The sequence below is a fragment of the Mirounga leonina genome, unplaced genomic scaffold (genome assembly GCF_011800145.1).
Source record: "Mirounga leonina isolate KUSES-001 unplaced genomic scaffold, KU_Mleo_1.0 Mir_154, whole genome shotgun sequence".
NCBI lineage: Eukaryota > Metazoa > Chordata > Mammalia > Carnivora > Phocidae > Mirounga > Mirounga leonina.
The window spans coordinates 60,376,712-60,395,970 of record NW_023270389.1 but is presented as its reverse complement, the minus strand read 5'-3'; the positions used below and the strand labels follow the sequence as shown (position 1 = coordinate 60,395,970).

At 40.0% G+C, this 19,259-nt stretch overlaps 1 protein-coding gene across 1 annotated transcript in view; it reads right to left on the bottom strand.

Annotated features, from left to right (window-relative positions):
- Positions 1 to 19,259, bottom strand: part of WDR64 (WD repeat domain 64) — a 151,190-nt gene that overhangs the window by 76,452 nt on the left and 55,479 nt on the right. The window contains exon 10 of the mRNA XM_035010942.1: positions 6,081 to 6,160. Coding sequence (XP_034866833.1) covers positions 6,081 to 6,160 — 80 coding nt within the window. The remainder of the gene's footprint in view (positions 1 to 6,080; positions 6,161 to 19,259) is intronic.

Sequence of the window (19,259 nt, the reverse complement as noted above, 5' to 3'; positions counted from 1 at the left end):
AGACCAACACTTACACCTTTTTGGACTTAGTTCCAACATTTCCTTCCTAAGGCTGCCCCCGATCAGTGTCCCCAGCCTCAGATGGAGTTAAGTCTTCTTCTTCCCATTCTGAGGGTGTTTTCTTCAGATTTTGTTTATAGCATGAGGTCTATTCAATTATAGTTGTTTGTGTAAATATCTGTTTACTCATTTTCTGGTAAGCCTTATATTTCTCATCTATGGCAGTGTTTGACAAATAGCAAGTGCTTAATACATGTTTGTTAAGTAAATGAGTTGGCTAATAGAGTGACTCATGAAGTGCTTAAAAAATACTTATTTTGGGAAAGTCTACCTTGATTTGAAACCTGGCTCTATCACTCACTAACCTTATGGCTTTAAGTAAGTGACCTCACCTTCTGTGTCTGGGTTTCCTTATCTGTATATATAATGGGGATGACCAGAATTTATGTAATAACCTTATTGTGAGACTAAATGGATAATTATCCATGGATAATCTGAGCAGTTCCTGGAGTATGAGCTGACTATTACTACTCTGTTCTTTTCTTCTAAGTCTGGGCCATTTGCAACACATTTTATAAAAAGTTTAGGGGAGACAGAGAGGAACTGATACACAGATGTATGAAACATGGGCCCTGTTCTGGAGAGTTTGTAATCTAGTGGTGGCACTCAGACAAGCATGAAAGATATAGAGGGAAAGGAAGTATTTGCAGAACATAATTCAAATCTGAAGGTAGGACTTAATACTATAAATGATATATTATGGTTCATTAGGGGTTAAATCCTTGTTCCTTTGTTATTTTCCATTTATTTTAGTTTCTCTCTTCCTTTTTGTTAACCAGGATTCAGATAAAGCCACATATAAAGGTAGTATTTCTTTCCCTTAGCAAGCTCTTATCTCAGCTGGTGAGTCAGTGGATCCAAATGTCTCACTCTTGATGAGATGAGCTGGCTCAGCTCAGAGAGAAAAGGGAGGGAGAGACTCTGTGAACCAGATTACGGTGGTCCCGGTGGTCCAGCAGGGAAGAGCAGGGGCTGGGAGAAAGGAGGACAGACTGGAGCTCAGTTCTACCAGCTGACTAGTCATATGATGAGCTGAAGCAAATCATTCTCTTTTCTAGGGCCTCAATTTCCTTATCTGTAAAATTTTGATCTCCCAAGATTTCTTCCCACTCCAAAGTTTTATGATTGTGTGTTGGGGAGGGAGAGGTTACTACAGTGAGAATAGAGAGCAATCTGGAATTGTAAAGGTCATTAGAAAAACTCCAGATTATCAGTTACATGACTCATACTGAGTAATTCTGATAATGCAGTATCTTGCTTGCATTTGCTTTTCTCTGGCAAAGGCTGAGAAGTCTTACCTTACTCCAGTATGTCCAGAACCTGAGCCTTGGGCCCCAGGTGGTTGGCCGGGCTGCCCCCTTGAAATGGACTTTATCACTCCTGTTGGATGAGGTCAGGCTATCCCCAGAAAGAAATCTGTGACTTGCATGCCACAGGAAGAAGGATATAATAGAAGATTGCCACGTGAGAAATGTGGCAAAGAGCTTTGTCCAGTGTGCATTATGAAGGAAACCCTGTTTTACAGAGGGCTCCTCTGGTCTGCTACCAGAGGTCTTCTAGCTCTGCCTGCTTTCCGATGATAGCAACAGAATCCTCACAGAGTCTGTGTGGTGGCTTTTTGGAGCCAGAATGATCAGAAAGGGACATGATACTAAGCTCTAAATGCCTAAGTGTTTAATCTGTATTGTTATTATTATGATTATGAATCTGTTGACTCATGTTCCATTTTGTATTACAGCTGTTATTAACATGTCCTATTTGTACCATTAAATTTTGAATTCTTGAAGGTTAAAATGTAACCTGATCTCTATGATTCATGAGGTCTAGTCCATGGCAGTTGTGCAAGAAATGATTGTTGAATGAAACATTAACAGATGCATGCAGAGCCCCCAAATTATCTTGGATGGCAGAGAACCGTTTGTATACACTGGACCTTTCAAAGTCGGAGTTTAACTCTTAAATTGGCCAAGAGAGATAGCAATGAGCTAAAAACAAATGCTCAGGAAGTTTGCAATTTTATTTTGTTTTGTTTTGTTTTGTTTTGGTAAGTACCTTGTCCTGGTTTGGCTTTTTTTTACAACCCCCCCCCCCCAAACAGGAGCTTCTGTTTTTTCAAGCTCATCAAATGTCCCTGCATATTTCACACATTCAACTATGCCTAACAAAGTTGCTTTCATAGTATATTTTGAGTCATCAGCTGGTACATACAGTACATTTAGCAATGTGCTTGGCTGAGTCACTAATCAACAAGAGTATTCTCCTGAGGAAAACGTGTTTCTAGTCACTGAGGAATTGCATTTTCCACCAAAAGAGGCTCTGTAACTGTGACAATTTAATAATTTTTGCATGGTGAAAAGTATTAGTTGTTTGTCTGTCATGCTGCTAAATGTTTTGCTTTGTAAGAGAGCCAGAAAAATAAGATTTCAAAGCTGTAGCTGGCCATCTTACAATATAATGACTGTTGAGGTTCATGAGGGTCAAATATCTTAATCCATAAACACTAAAGTGATTTGAGTCCCAGAACATTACCAAACACATATTTTTTCTCAGAAATGATTAAAATACTTAAGATGACAAAATATATGAGAGCTGGTCAATTCTTATGTTTTGAAGTATTTTGTGTGAGAACAAAGGGCTGTTCAAAGGAGTTGGTTAAGATTAATGTGACAGCTTGTCTTTTTAGAACAATCGGATTTTAGAAATCAGATCTTACTTTAACTATGCCGTTTTGCTTTCTCAGAGGGTTTCCTGTGGAGGGTTTGAGTTGAAGGAGGTTAGAAGGCCACACGGAACTGAAGACCTGCCCTGCTGGGGGCAGCGTCCCTTGCAATTCGATTCTGGGGCAGTTTCCCTGCTTCCTCTCTGAGGACCACTGTGCTCTTTCCCTCATCCCTGGAGCACCCCCACCTCCTCCTGACAAGTGCTCGGGGCCATTTCCCTCACAAGGAAGAAGCCAAGACAGTCATCAGTTCAGCAAAGGGCAACGGGGATCAAGAAATTGTAATATAAGCATGGCACTCCTTTTTTTGAAAACATGTAATTTTAGTATTTGTTGCCTCATGTGTTCTAGACTTCAGTGCAGAGCTCTTTAAAGGATAACCTCAGTTAGCACAGCTTAAAGACTTGGATCCCTGTTCGTTCTTAGAATCATCATTCCAGGTGCCAGGAAACTTGCTCCCAGTCTAAGCCATGACTCCCACATACTACTCTGCAGACTTCTTACCCATATGCTTTGCTTTCTTTCTTTGATGTCCTTACTTGAAATTTAGAAGTCTGTGGCCCTTTAATGCCTCATTTTTTTGAGTACACAAAGCTCTGACTACATACTGAGTAACCCCTATTTGGCAAACTGGGTTCCAAGTTTTCCAAAGGACATTTTAATTTATCTCCCTATGAACAGGGATTTCTTTAAACAACAGATCGGGATTCTTTAAGCTCAAGGGGTCTTGGAATGTATGTAGTCCAGCTTCCTCATTTTACCAGATACAGAAAGTAAGCAACAGAAGATTACGTGGTAGTTGAAAATTATACAGTTGGTTAATGGCCAGGCTATGACTAAAGCCACCTCTTCTAACTTCTAGTGCATTGTTTTTACTTGTTTTACTTTCCAGTAGATTCCTATGTAATTTTTAAAAAATAATATTCGAACCAAAGCTAGTTTTAAGTAAGTGTTGTCGAAGGCCCAAACCTGAGCACAAATTTCAATATGAACTTCAAATGCACAATATACTGAAAAAAATTTTAACTATGTCCTCAGGGGAGATCACCCAGGTGTGAAGTGAGAGTGTAGCTATCTTCACACAGTTGACCCTTGAACAACATGGGTTTGAACTGTGTGGACCCACTTACATGCAGATTTTTTCTTTTAATAAATACACTACAGAACTGTAAAATCATATTTTTCTCTCTTATGACTTTCTTAACATTTTCTTCTCTCTAGCTTACTTTATTGTAAGAATACAGTATATAATACACAGAACATACAAAATATTTGTGAATCCACAGTTTATGTTATCTGTAAGGTTTCCAGTCAACAGTAGGCTATTAGTGGTCAAGTTTTGTGGGAGTTCAAAGTTACATGTGGATTTTCTACTGCTGGTGGGGGGGGGGGGCTGGTTGGCACCCCTAACCACTGTGTTTTTCAAGGGTCAACTGTACTTATCAATATTGGCACTTCAGGCCCAAGGCAGGATACTCTTGGTAGAAAACCAAACGTTGCAGCTGTGTGTGTTTTAGGGGAAGGAATTTGAAGAAATCTCACATGGAAGGAATGAGTAGCTCATACTCATTGAACATTTTTGCTTTTTTAATAAATATTTTTGCTCGAAGCATTTACCAAATGGTACATTTGGTGATCTTTTGGATGACAGAGCTTTCTTCTTAAAAATCTTGTTTGCTCTTTCCCTTTCTAAAGTTCAGATCTCCAGTACAGGCCATTTTCTTGATGTTTATTTGAGTTTCTATTTTGCTCATTTACATCGTTCAAGTCTACATGCTCCTTGTTGAAAGTGACTCTGATCTAGGGGTGCCCCCGGGAGTTCTCACTCGTGCAGCCAGCCTGGGGGCCCTCACATCCCCTAGATCCAACTAGGTCTTTTATCATCACCAAAAGGAGCATCCTCTCAGGTGTCTAATCACACTTGACATTTAAGTTCACACTTGAGTTGAGTTTGCTCTCTTTCCCACATGAGCACCTTCTTCCTGATCTCTGGTAACAATACAGCTGCTACTCTTCCATTTTCCCCTACAAACTCGGAGCTGATTGATCCCTCTTACTAATCCCAATTTCATTCTGGCTTCAGGTTTTATGACTAATTTCTTTCCCATGGGATTGGCTCTTTCCTTTCTTTTTCCATTTCACCTACAATAATGCAGATCCTCACCACCTCACTTGTGACTCCTGGAACAGCCTCCTGACTGGAACCTCCGATTTCATTTTATTCCAACAAAACCTCCGCGCTTTTGTCAACATGACTTTGCCTATGTGTCGTAGATGGATTGAATTAATATTTATTGACAATCTACTATGTGCCAGGCATACATTATCTCAATTAATCTTAAGCACCACCATATGAAGTATGTGTGGTTTTGTTATTGTTAGTATTATTATTGGCAAATTTGTATTGAGCACTTATTGTGTGCTAAGTACTTTATTCAAATTTGCTTAATTCTTATAACAATCTTATGAGTCGGTACTATTATCAGTCCCACGTTAGAGTAGATTGAAGTTTAAAGGGATCAAATGACCTGCCCAAGGTCATTGCTAGAAAGACCATCAGGATTTGTACCCAGACAGTCTGACTTCAGAGCCCAGGCTCGAAGCCATCCTGCTGTATTAGCACCCCAGGATTATAGGTGACAAGTCTGAGGCTTGAGGAACATTTCCGTCCTCCATCTTCCCCTTTGAGCTTCTTATATCATACTCTCTACAGATGACCTCACGTCCTATATTCCACACTCCTTAACCCTTAAATGCTAGTATGCTTCAAGTCTCTCTCCTTGGCCTCTTTCCTGCTAACTCTAAAACATTGGCCCTTGACCTCTTTGAACATGGACCCCATTGAGGATTTGATAACATTTTGGACTATCTCTGCAGAAAAATGCACATAGACACACAAGGGTCAATAGGCTGCAGGAGCCTCCAGGACTCCTCTAAAGCCCACACAAGGGGCCCCGGGCTGGGATCTCATGCTCTCACATGTTAAAATAACTTCAAGAGAGATTAAAGATCTAAAGGTAAAATATAAAGCAATAAAAAAAGTTAGAGTAAGATATGGAAGAATTTATAACACATATCCTGGTGCCGGGGAAGAACTTTCTAAGTGTGCCATCAGATCCAGAAGGCACAAAGAAAAAGACTGACAAATTTAACTTTATGTGAAATTTTTAACTCTCTAAAAGGTTTTCCCTGGGAGCAAAACTCTGTAACTTTATGAAAACCACTCTATCCCTATATTAATCAAGCAGGGCACGGTTGGCAAAGTAGAGAATCTCTGTACAACGTGAACAGTATCCCTTACCTCCAGTGACAATCACGTTTGCTTTTGTACAGTAACAGAAAGTGTTGGCTCCTCTTGGCATGGAGAACTCTCTGACAGGCCTGGGAAACACAAATTAGATGTAAAGCTTCTACATTTCTCTTTCTACAACTAATTCTAACTTATATATAGGTTATGTTCAATAGGCTCATTTCTAAGCTGGTTGTAAATCTACTTATCCACAGAAAATATTACAAGTAATGATGAAATCCTCACTGACCAACAGAGTCTACTTATTCCATAATGTGATGATGTTAACACAGCACTTTGTACTGTTTCTGCTTAACAGGAAATCCAGTCCTCCCCCCTGGGGTTGTGATAGGCCAGAGACTGATCCTTCTTAATCCAGAAATGATATTGGATGGCTAACTGAGTCTGTTTGGTATACACAACACCAGAAATGCCTTCGGACACGTCCTCTTCTCCCACCACCCACATCCCACCTGCTGTCCAGTCCTGTCGATTTGACCTCTAAAATATACCTGAAATCTGATCACTTCTTCCCAGTCTTACTGCAGTGTCAAGGTTCAAGCCTCCATCTGCTCTCACCAGACCTTCTGCAACAAACTGCTAACTTCTCAGCTTCCACCATTGTCCATTCTTCTGTCCACATTCCCACCTCAAATCCTGCTGTTATGCTACAGCCATGGTGGTCTTCCTAAAACCTGAGTTAGAGCACACCACTTCTCTCCAAGGGCTTCCTGACACTCCAAGAGGAGCTGAGCTCCTTCATTTGGCCTGCTTGGCCCCCCGGCCCTAAACGGCCCCTACCACCTTTCCAGACTTGCCCCATGCCTTCCTCTTTTCCTTCATGCTGTGCTTCAGTTGTGCTGCTCTAGTCAGTCTCCCTTCTGGATGCACTGAGCTCTGTCCCTCCTCAGGAGACTCTGCACAGGGCCCAAGATGTGCTGGTCCCTGATCCCAGCCCCTCTAGCAACCATCCTCCTGTGAGTGTCAGCTCAAATGTTACCTTTTCACAAAGGCCTTGCCTCGACTCCACCCTCCTGCCCCCATTAATGAAGTAGTGTCTTTTGTGTTATTCTCTCTCCTGGTACCATGTTATTTTCCCTACAACATTTGGCATCTATCATATAATTTTAGTATATAGGTTTTGAGTGTTAATTTAATATCTATGAGTAGCACTGTGCTGGACTTAAAAGAGCCTGAGCTTAAGTGAAAATGTGTAGACTGAAATCCTGGCTTCATCACTGTGCCTCAGTGTCCTAATTTATCAAATGGGGTAATAATAATAATACTGCCCTCAGATACTAGCAATAGTTGAGAGCTATTACTGCATCTGACCAGATGGGGTGAAGGAGGAGACATGTTGCTATGAAAGGGGGCACCCAGAAGGAGCCCTAGACCAGGAGGTAAGCAGGCCCTGAAGCTGGGGCGTTGGGGGGTGGGAAGGGAGGGAAGGAAAGCAGCTGGCCTTTGTCTTCTCTTCCCTTGGATACCTGTGTGTTCTTTCCTTTCCTTTTAAACACACATGGCAGCACATATCATTCTGTTCCTTGTTTTTTCACTTAATACTATATCTTGAAGATCTTTCCAAATCAGTACACAAAATACTTCCCCATTCTTTTTGTTTTCAAAGTTGATGAGGGGAAGCCTCAATGTAGTAACATAAATCTAAAGTCAGAATTTAGAACTGTGAAAATGTTTGTATGTCCTAGAGAAGAAGTAGAATGTTCTCACTGGGGACTCATTTCGAGTTTTGCCAATGACACACTTTGTAACTGTAGCCAGCTGACGGACTGAGCTGAGCTTGATGGGGCTACAAACCAGGAATGGCACAATTTTCTTCTACCTTTGTCTCCAAACATGGCCTCTTACTCTGTCACTTTGCACCAATAGCTCAGCCTCTCGGGCCAGCTCCCGTTAACGCAGCTTCTGTTAAGATACCTACTGTGTCTCACGGGACACAGTTCACACAGGCTCACCACATGGAACAGTGTCCTTGTGCATGCAGTCCCTCCCCACTGTCATGGGTCCCTCCAGCAAGGGAGGAATGTGTCCATTAGGCACAGAAGGCACAGTGCCTTGGGCTCACGGTACTTTCAGGGTCCTACAAAAATGCTCCAATTTTTCTTAAAATCAGAAGGAAAAAAATGTAAGTTTGAGGTCAAGAGAAATGTTTTAATTTTCAGAAACCATGAAAATCTATTGACTTTTTTCTAAAACAGAGAAAAAATATCGAAGTATTTAAAGTTATATCAAAAATAATATGTAATATTGATAGTATTATGGTGGGAGGGACCCATGAAGGCAAAGTGCCCAAGGCCACATAAGTCACAATGTGGCCCAGCTTGAGGCCTTCAGAATTCTCCATGGGGAAGCAGGTAGTGGTCGTCATGTGCATGTTTCCCCCCGGCTTTGGCTCTTCTGGAACAGGTTCTCCTGGAGTGGGTTCTCCTGGAGCTGTCCTCACTTGGCTTGGGGTAGGAGGAGCTCTCTCCAACCTCCACTTTCCACCCAGAGAAGGCAGATGAATCACCCCAACATTCCCCATTAGTCCCACAGCTGTGTTCCTTGATCCTTCTTTTCAATTATTTTAGAATTGCTAGTTGTCCCCTCTTTGCTGGGGATGAACGATGGCAGAAGGGTCATGAGACTGGTCTGACCACTTTGTAATAATTCTGAGGATGTTTCAGTATACTTCTCTTGAGAATGGGGCATTAGCTGAAATCCCAAAATAGCAGGAAAAGAACTATTTGATATCCTGTTAGTTGATCTTAAAAAAAAAAAATCTATCATTTTCTCAATTTCTCAGCATGTGAAATGGGACTTATACATACTTGGCATTTAAATTTTTGTTGTTTTTGTTTTAAATAGCTGTCCAATAGAATTATACTCTATTTTTCTGGCCCACATAATTAGATGGATTACAGATGAATGAACTGCACCTTTAAATAAAACTATTTCAACTATTAAAGCTATAATTGATGTCAATTGATGAAAAAACTCAAAAAATAGACATATACATATTCAACTGCATATTTTTTAACAGATTGCTTTTTTATTCTGTTACTAGGTTTATCTTACTCTAACTGGAACATACCAGTGTTTTAAAAAACCAACACTTTGTGAGAAATCTATTATAATAATATCAGCTGGTAGTTCTATAGCATTTTATAACTAAAGAGTGAAGAGTGTTTCTACTCATATCTTACAATGCAGGGAAATATTTGGTTTGGCATTTAAACTTGAGCCCAGGTCCTCCACACCATGCTCCCTCCTCAAGGATGGGGTGGTGGGTGAGAGGGGGTGGGAGGGCTGCCTCGTTGGCCAGGGTGCATCAGTGAGCCCCCTAAACACCACCCATAGCATGATGGCACCAGGCTCAGTCTCATGTACAAGGTAGGCCCACGTGGCCCACGTGGTCCATTCCATAGAAAATAAAATGTAGATACCATGGTACTCTGAGCATTGAAGGCTCCCAATAAATATTTGTTTGAATATCCTTAAGAAATGAATACCTGATTGACAATGCCCCTTTCCAGAGTCACAGATTAGAAATGTACTGATTCTGGGCAGTTCCCTCTGAAGTTTGCCCTGGTCATCCTTAGACAATAGTACTTTTGAAAGGGAAACATTTCCTGACAATTTCTTTCAAAACAATAAAAACCCACTCTACTATCAAAAGGCACTAACTGAATGATAGTGTCCTTCACCTCAGCTTCCCTGTTGCTGTCACCCAAATGCAAGCCTGGGAAGGAAGACGTTAGTCAGATGGAAATTAAAGGTGTGACTGGGGTGAGGTGAATGTTACAGGAGGAGGGCTGTTTACTGAATGTAAGATGGTGCCCAGACAGGAAGGCACTCTGGGGAGGGGGGCGGATCCTGTGATTGAAAAAGAAGAGCCATTGAGCAAGTGTCTTTTCTCCCCTTGGAGGTGGGGGTAGTTGGTGGAAGTGAAGGCAGGAGGAAGTGAAGGCAGGAGGAAGTGAAGGCAGGAGGAAGAAGGCATTTTTATTTTCTCCTTGAAGATGTGAAGTAAGAAATTTCAGAGTGCCTCACATTAAGGTATTTTTTTTTTAAGTGGTCCACACTCTGTACTATTACCCACCATTGACCCATACTGTGCCCATTCCCAAGGGACAAGGGAGAGTCCAACAGAAACCTCTAGATCAGGAGTTGGCAATCTTTTTCTTTAAGGAACCAAATAATAAATATTTTACACTTTGCCATATAGGCTCTGTTGTCCCAGCTACTCAATTCTGCCACTGTAGCATGAAAACAACCATAAATAATACATAAATGAGCAAGCATGGTTATGTTTCCATACAACTTTATGAGCAAAGAAATTTGAATTTCATATAACTTTCATGGGTCATGAAATATGATTATTCTTTTGATTTGTTCAACAATCTGGAAATATAAAAATCATTTTTGGTTTGTAGATGTTACAAAAAAAGGTGGCCTGCTGGATTTGGCCTATGGGGTTTTATTACCCCTACTCTAGATGCAGGAGCACAAAGCCCAAACCAGGACAGCTCTGCAATCACTCTACCTGTTCTCAGTATTCAAATTCCATTTTTCTGATGCATTTCACTATCTTTATGAAGGGAACAAAAAAGAAACCTACATTTATTGAGTACTAACTATGTGCCAGGCATTAAGCCAGGCACTTTACATGAGTTAACTTAGGTACTCTTTATAAGACTATAAGGTAGGTATATTCATTCCCATCTAAAGATGAAGAAGAGCTAATAGTATTGTGTGCATGGTGTCCGGTGGTGGCTAGTGAGTGCTAGGGCAGAAGCCAGTTCTATCTGGCTCCACAGCAATTCAGCTGAGGGGTACTATCCACTTTCCAATATAATGACCTGCCACCAAATTGGGTAACTATGCTGAATAGTTAGCTGCTCATCTCTGGGAAATTGCCAAGCTATAAAAGGGTTAAAAGTTCAATGTATGTCTTACAACAGGCCAACCTGCTTTATATGGCATAATTAATTGCAGATGTTCATTTTCTTGCTGGTACAAAACTCCATTTGTGAAATTACCATATAAAATTATAACCAAAATGGTAATCATGTTTGAAATGGAAATTTTTTCGAGAGGAGTTTTTTCCTGCCTTTTTGGGAACTGTGCTGGCTCCCATTTTAACAGCTGGCCAATTATGTATTAGTATAATTGAAGTTTCATCTGGCTCAACTTAAGACTCATTATAGGAAATTGCAGAAATAGGAATATGTTGAATCTAGGGATGAAGTGGACCAGACTCTCCTTCTATTGAGATGACTCTCCAATGGCACCAGCGGTTCGGGAAAACATTATTATACCGTATCACTTGAGAAATCTCTTTAGCTTCTAGATTTACAAGAGTGGCCCAAGGAAATTGTTGAAAAGCTCAGCCAGAATCTGACTGAATAGATCGATGATCACCATTTGCTGAGGCTGTCTGAGTATTTTTACCTCTGTCTCCTGACTCCCTCAAGCTGAATGGATCATCAGCCATGTTCCAGGCATTATGGTAAATACTAGGAAGCTCAGAATTGGGCTCAAAGACAAAATCCTGACTCTTGCAAAATAGATACTTTTCAGAGCAAAGACCAAGAAAGTACTGGCTAGTTTGAAAAAATAAAACCTTCTAGCTAATCTAAGCATTTACAACTACTAAGTACAAAATCTGTGGAACACTGTGCAGAGTAGGAATTTAAATTCCCTATAATACTATTACATAAATTAAAAATACATACAAATATACATTTTTAAGGAAATGTATAAACAAAAAGATATATTAAACCCAATAGAACGGTTGCCTGTGTGTATGTGTGTATGTGCATGTGCCTGTGTGTGTGTGTCTGTGTGTGTGGTGTGTGTTTGTGCACACATGGGAAAATGGATTGGGATGCAGCATAAAGAGGAATAAAATAAGAGAAGGAGAGTGTGAACAACTAAGTCCTGCTCTTGAGGTTACTCCACTGGGGGGAGGGGGAGGGAATTAGATTTGCCTAGAATCCTGCTAGTTGAAGGACATATTTTCCCTCACAAAAAGAAGGTATACAATCTAAATGAGATAAAAAAGATTACTATCTTATTTAAAACCTAACACAAGAATCACCACTTGACTGACAGATCTTATTGCTTGGTAAAAAGGAATATGGGCCTCATCATAACTTGTTCCCTGAGGAAAAGATTAGTGCCTTTCTTTTCCCCCAGTATTGTCATTATTATGGACTTTGACAGCACAGAGAACTCAAAGTGTTCTTTAAAAATCAATTCTTTGTGAAAGAACATAAACGTCTATAAGCAAATAATAAAACTTTTAATTGTTATAGTATTTTACAGTTTTCAAGGGACCTTCACTCATCTCAGCTTATTTGAGCAGCGCAAAAGTCTGGGAGATAAGAAAGTATTATCCCCATTCATTAATAAGGTTACTGAGGTTCAGACAAGTAACATGCCCAAGACCACTCGGCCAACAAATAAGTGGCAGAAGTGACATTAGAACTCATTTGCTTCCTTGTAAACTTATTTCTTTACTCCCATTCTCTCTTAGTAAATAGCACAGCCATGCAAACAGTCCTCCCAGCCAGAAGCCCAGCAGCCTTCTGCTGCTCTAAGACTTCCTCTGGATTTTGCATGATTTGCTCTTCACTTCATTTAGCTCTTTGCTCAAATGTGAGCTCCCCAGAGCAGTCTCTCTCCTGACTATCCTACCAAAAATACTGTCTCCGGTCACTTTATCCTATAACCTTACTTCATTTCCTCAATTTGTATCATTTATTGGATTATGTCTTTCCCACTAGACAATGTGCTCTAGGAGAGGAGAGAGTTGGTCTTTTCTGCATACCATTTTATTAATTCTTGGAACAGTTTTTGGTATATAATACATATGCAATAAATATTGTTGCAAATGAAAAAATAAAACTTAGATTCTTCTCTTTATTCCTCTCATCTGGTAGGTCACCAATTCTTATAGATTATACATGGATCTATTCTCTCTCCATTCTTACTTCTACCAGTTAAGTTCAAGCTCTCCTCATTTCCTTTCTGAACTATTACTCTATCTTCCCAGTCATGTCCTCCTTTCCAACCTGCCTCCTCCTTCCCCAACCCATTCTCCTCGCTGCTAGGGCAGTCTGTCAAAAACACCTCATTGACCATTCTCCTGGCCCAAGCATTCAATAGCTCATATAGCTCTCAGATTAATATTCCAGCTCTTCAGTCTGATATGCAGGCCTTTTCATGTTTGCCTTGTCCCTCCTCATCTTTCCCAACCCTTCTCCCTTTCTGTGCTCTAATCATATTGAGCCACTTAGAATTTCTAGAACTCACTATTTTCTTTGTCACCTACATACCTTTGTAAATTGCAGGTCTTTAATGTGGCTATTTATCCACTCCACTCTCATGCAATTGCTTTGCCTGGCTAACTCTTACCAGGTCTTCAAAACTCAGCATGCATGACACCTTCTTCAGGAAGCCTTCTCCAATTTTTCTCCCTTCAAAATCTTATGTAAGATGTTCTAAGAACTCTCTTCTGCTCCTCTTTACACTTCTCTAATATCTATTCATGACATTTATCATCCTCTGTGGTAATCTCTTTGCTTTCTCCCTCATTAGCCACAAGATAAAGGACCTAGTTTTATTCATCTTTAAATTCCCAGCACATAGAACAGTGTCTCAAACGTAGTAACTCATCAGTAAGTATTTGCTAAACAAATGAAAATTCAGACTCTAGAGCTTCTTCTGGAGTCATCAAATTCCTCAAGTTATAGGACAATTAGACAATGTTGGATATATTACTAACTCTCAACAAGCTTGGTGTCTTGTAAAGACACACCCTTAAACATAATTAAAAGATAATAAATGAAAAGACTGAGGCACAAGAAGGATACCTAACCCAGCTGAGAAAGGAGGTACTGGGAGAGGGTTAGGAAAATTTCCTAGAGTTGGTATCAACTGATCCTTGAAGGATTATGGGGTCAATTATACTTCAATAAAATTGGAAAAAAATTAAAAACAAAAAATTTTCCTCTTTCCAAAATAAAAAAAAGATTATGGAGGTTGAAGGAAGAGAAGGAGAGGAAGAGTGGGAAGAGTATTTCAGGTACCAAACATGTACAAAATCCCAGCATGGGGTATCCAGGAAGCAGCCACAGGCTCAGAGTTATAGGAACCTTAAGTACAAGGCAGTGAAAGGAACAAGGTGGAGAGGCTGGTGGGACCAGACTATGGAAGTGCTATGGTAGGGGATGGAGAAACATGAAAGGTATTGAGGTGGTTGGATATCATCTTCATAAGAATACTCTGGAAGACTAATGGGCAATAGTTTTGGCAGGGATAAAATTAAGGTAAGACAGCAATTGGAGGTAATAGCCTAGGGGGATAGAGATACAGAAGATAAGACAGATTCAACAAGTGTTTATTGTAAGAGAATACAGATGAATTTATTGATTGGTGGTTTGTGGGCACTGAGGGAAAGGAAGGAGTCACGAGGGGTTGCCAGATTTCTGCCTAGGATGATTTGATGTATCAAGAGAAATTAAAAATCCTATAAAATATACAGATTAAGAGGTCGGGGAGTTAAGTTCAGTTATGCACATATGAGTTTGAGGGGCTATGAGATATCCAAGTGGAGATGGTGAGCAGGTATACCAAGTCCAAAATTCAAAATAGTTTGGGTTTCATCAGCATATCAGTGTTAGTATGCTAGAGAAGAGGAACATCACCCAAGAAGAACCTAGAAAGTGAGAATTGAAGTTAGCTAAGGAGAGTACTCCAGAGAACATGGCTAAGGAGCAGACACAAAAAGAGGAGTCACAAGGAAAAGGAATAGTAAGATACCAGGAGAAAACTCTGGCTTCCCAAGAGAGGAGAGAACAGAGTTTCAGTGAGTGAGATAAGTAATGCTGAATGCCCCGAGGCTATCTGATATGTTATGTCAGTTTTACAATGTAGACATTGGCCAATTTGCGAGTCTCTTCTACAGAGTAGAAGGGGGAAAGGCTATATGAGAGAGGATTATAGAGGGAACAAGTAATATCAAGGTAGTGGAGACAGTGAGTGCAGAGTACTTTTTCCAGAAGAAGTATAGTATGATAGTTCAAAGGAGATCATATGTCAAGAAAAGCATTACTCACATCAGAAGAGACTTGAGTATTATAGGTGGAAATGAGAGAGTGGGAGAAACAGATTAGCAAGATCCTGGAGAAGGAGTTTAAAAAATGCGAGGCCAATGATGGAGGGTTTGATCTTTCAACCTCTAAAACAAAAAGGAAAGATCAAGGATAGGTGTGGATTTGGAAAATTCCAAATGACCTGGGCTGTTGGGAATTACTCCAAAGGCCTCAGGGTTTTGTGGTCATGTAAGATGGGACATCTGTGGAGAGTGAACAGAACTGAAGCTGGGAATAGTCTGAGGGAACCAGATAAGGAGAAATGAGGACATAAAGGTCTGGGAGGCTAGGCAAAGGGCTCTGTTGAGCAGAAGGGTTGGGATTCTGCTGACTGGCGCATGGCAGAAGGGGATGCACGGTGGATGGGGATGCACGGCAGAGGAGGGATGCACGGCAAAGAAGAATGCTGGTGAGATATGAGCTTAGATGACAAACCTGGAGTCCAGGTGGGGAGGGAAAGAAGGAAGTCAAGGAGGGAGCTGATGAAATTGGAGTTAGTGGGGGAAATGAAGGATCAGAGACCTCATTGAGGTCATTGAGAAGGCACAGAGGGAGTCAGAGCCTTCAAGAGGCAAAAATGTAAGACACAGCAGCCAGAGAGGGATACTGGGGGTTCTGAAGACAAAACTTCTAGATGCTTGTCAATATTGTTCAGAACAATGTTTTGATTTCTATTTTGCAATGTGAGATTGCCAATACACAATTAAACCCACCAATGTAAAGATACTCTTTAGGAAGAAATAAGCCACTTAATTCATTCAAAAGCCGATTTGGCATGCTTATTATTAGCTGCCATAACCTCTCTTGTTTAATAAAATCCCTGCCAAATTTATTTTCATAGTCCTCTATAAAAGACTTGTTCTTATCTCTAGGGCTTGCTAGAATACTATCATTTATCACTTCTTTTTCTGAGCTCCTATGATGCCTATAACCATAAACCATTCAATGGAAATTTAACATGTTCTGCTTGCAATGTGAATTATCCTATGCAGTTGTATGCTGGTAAATGTTTAATATTCAGTAAGGGTCAGGGAAGTGGGGGGGGGGAGGTCGTTGGTTTATAATATTTGCTGTTTTCCATGGTATAAATATTCCTATGGTGGCTAATTTCAAACTAGCAATGTGACATCTCTGAACTTGGGGTTGGGAAAAGATACACGGTTGCACGCCATTATATAGTATTCCTATGTCCTTAAGGACATAAAATCCTCAAGAATATACATAATAGTAAAATGTAGTAAAATAAAAAGTGATGAGTTTTGAGTATTTATTGCTTTTGTTTTTAATATAATGGAATTGTGAGCTTAAATAATTAAATTTTAAATGATGGTAGTGTTCAACAAATTTGTCAAATTTCTTGAAATCTTAGCAATCAGCTCTCAGAAGCTGATATGAGCTGACTCCAGCATGCCACTGGGTTTATGGCTGTATTTCTTGTCTTCCCTCTTAGATTTCAAGCATTTAAAGGCAGGGGTCATGCCTTAAGCATATTTGTATTGTCCATGGTGCTTAACACATAGTGACTTAGTAAATATTTGTTGAATCACTGATGCATTCTGGGTTAAAGGCTGAACTACATGATCTATGTATAGCTTTCTGGTTACCATATTGACTGTTAGAACTACCCTGGTAATTCTCTTTGTGTGGGTAAAATCATGTCTGTAGATTTGTGTATCTTGGAGATGAAAATCCTTTCTCTGGATGTTGAAGTAGAATATGTATCTTTCATAGGGACACAGGGCATATTATAGTTCATATGGTTTCACAAAAGCTTCTTTATGGGTATGAATGTATTATGAATTGCCAACATTATACAAAATCAATTAGAAATTAAGTTGCATCTATTTCTTAATTAACTGTTTCAGAAATGCACTCCTTTAAAATGCCAGAGTGTAATCACTAGCAGTTAATTATGTTACAGAAACTAAGTGAAAATTAATTATGCCATAGAAATGATATTTGTGGAATCAGATCTGGTGTTAAGAAATGAAACTGTTTTTAATGTGCTGTGAAAAGTTTTTAATTCATTTCTCAGTGCAATATGTTATACATCAAGATAAACATTTTTATCTTTTTCTAAATGAGGGGAAAATATGCACCTTTCAAAAAGACTATAACTTTCAAGAAAATGTAGGGTAGTCAGTCATTTTAGAGATGTGATATTTTCTCCCATAAAATTTCTAATTTTGTTAGCCCATTTCTTAAATTGAAAATCTTGGAATTTAAAGAAATTCTAGCTCTGTATGTGTGGAGGCTATCTTTTCCTCTCACTTTTGGTGAATTTCATTAAAAAACTCAATAGAGGGGCTCCTGGGTGGCTCAGTCATTAAGCGTCTGCCTTTGGCTCAGGTCATGATCCCAGGGTCCTGGGATTGAGCCCGCATCAGTCTCCCTGCTCAGTGGGAAGCTGTTTCTCGCTCTCCCACTTCCCCTGCTTGTGCTCCCTTTCTCACTATGTCTCTCTCTGTCAAATAAATAAATAAAATCTTTAAAAGAAAAAAAAAGTGCTCTCATAGCACATTGAGAAAAAAATTAAAAACTCGATAGAGGGGTGCCTGGGTGGCTCAGTCAGTTGAGCCACCGACTCTTGGTTTTGGCTCATGTCATCACATCAGGGTTGTGAGATCAAGCCCAGTGTGGGGCTCCACACTGGGTCACTGGGTGTGGAGCCTGCTTGCTGCTTGGAATTCTCTCTCCCTCTGCCCCTCCCCACCCCAGCTTGCACACTCTCTCTAAAAAAAAAAAAAAAAAAACTCAATAGGAAGGACCTAGAAGTTATCATTTGTGTTTTGTTAGTGGGACAAATAGACTATTCACTATTTTGCCTAGCCGTCTTTTAGTTGAACCCAAGTCCTCCAGCTATGATTCAATGTCATTGCAACTTACCAACTCTTTAGATAAAAAAGCTGAAATTCATAAAAAAATTATTACAATCAAGAAAATGAATTTTATGCACTACTGGGTATTTACCCCAAAGATACAAATGTAGGGATCCAAAGGGGTATGTGCTCCCCAATGTTTATAGCAGCAATGTCCACAATAGCCAAACTATGGAAAGAGCCTAGATGTCCATCAACAGATGAATGGATAAAGAAGATGTGGTATATATGTGCAATGGAATATTATGCAGCCATCAAAAAAAGACATCTTGCCATTTGCAACAACGTGGATGGAACTAGAGGGTATTATGCTAACGAAATAAGTCAATCAGAGAAAGACAAGTATCATATGATCTCACTGATATGAGGAATTTGAGAAACAAGACAGAGGATCATAGAGGAAGAGAGGAAAAAATGAAACAAGACGAAACCAGGGAGGGAGACAAACCATAAGAAACTCAATCTCAGGAAACAAACTGAGGGTTGCTGGAGTGGTGGGGGGTGGGAGGGATGGGGTGGCTGGGTGATGGACATTGGGAGGGTATGTGCTATGGTGAGCACTGTGAATTGTGTAAGACTGATGAGTCACAGACCTATACCCCTGAAACAAGTAATACATTATATGTTAATAAAAAAAAGAAAATGTATTTTAAAGAATGGAATTAAATCAAGAAGGAGTTTTATAGTCTTAAGGTTTGACCCTTAGTGTTTTGTTTTTTATTTTATCTTTTCATTTTTTTTGGATCTGATATATGAATACATTGTGAAAGGATTCGCCCCCATCGAGTTAATTAACATACCCATTACCTCATATATTTACCTTTTCCTTTCTTTCTTCTTCTCTTCTCTCTCTCTCTTTCTTTTTTTCTTTTGAGAGAGAGAGTGAGAGAGGGGTAGAGGGAGAGAGAGAATCCCAAGTATGACCCTGAGATCATGACCTGAGCGAAAATCAAGAGTCCAACGCTTAACCGACTGAGCCACCCAGATGCCCCTCTTTCTTTCTTTTTTCTTCCCTTCCCTTCCCTTCCCTCCCCTCACCTCCCTTCCCATTCCCTTCATATCCCTTCCCTTCCTTCCTTCTCTTCCCTTCTCTCCAGCTGAGTTCCTTTTCTTTCTTTCTTTCTTTCTTTCTTTCTTTCTTTCTTTCTTTCTTT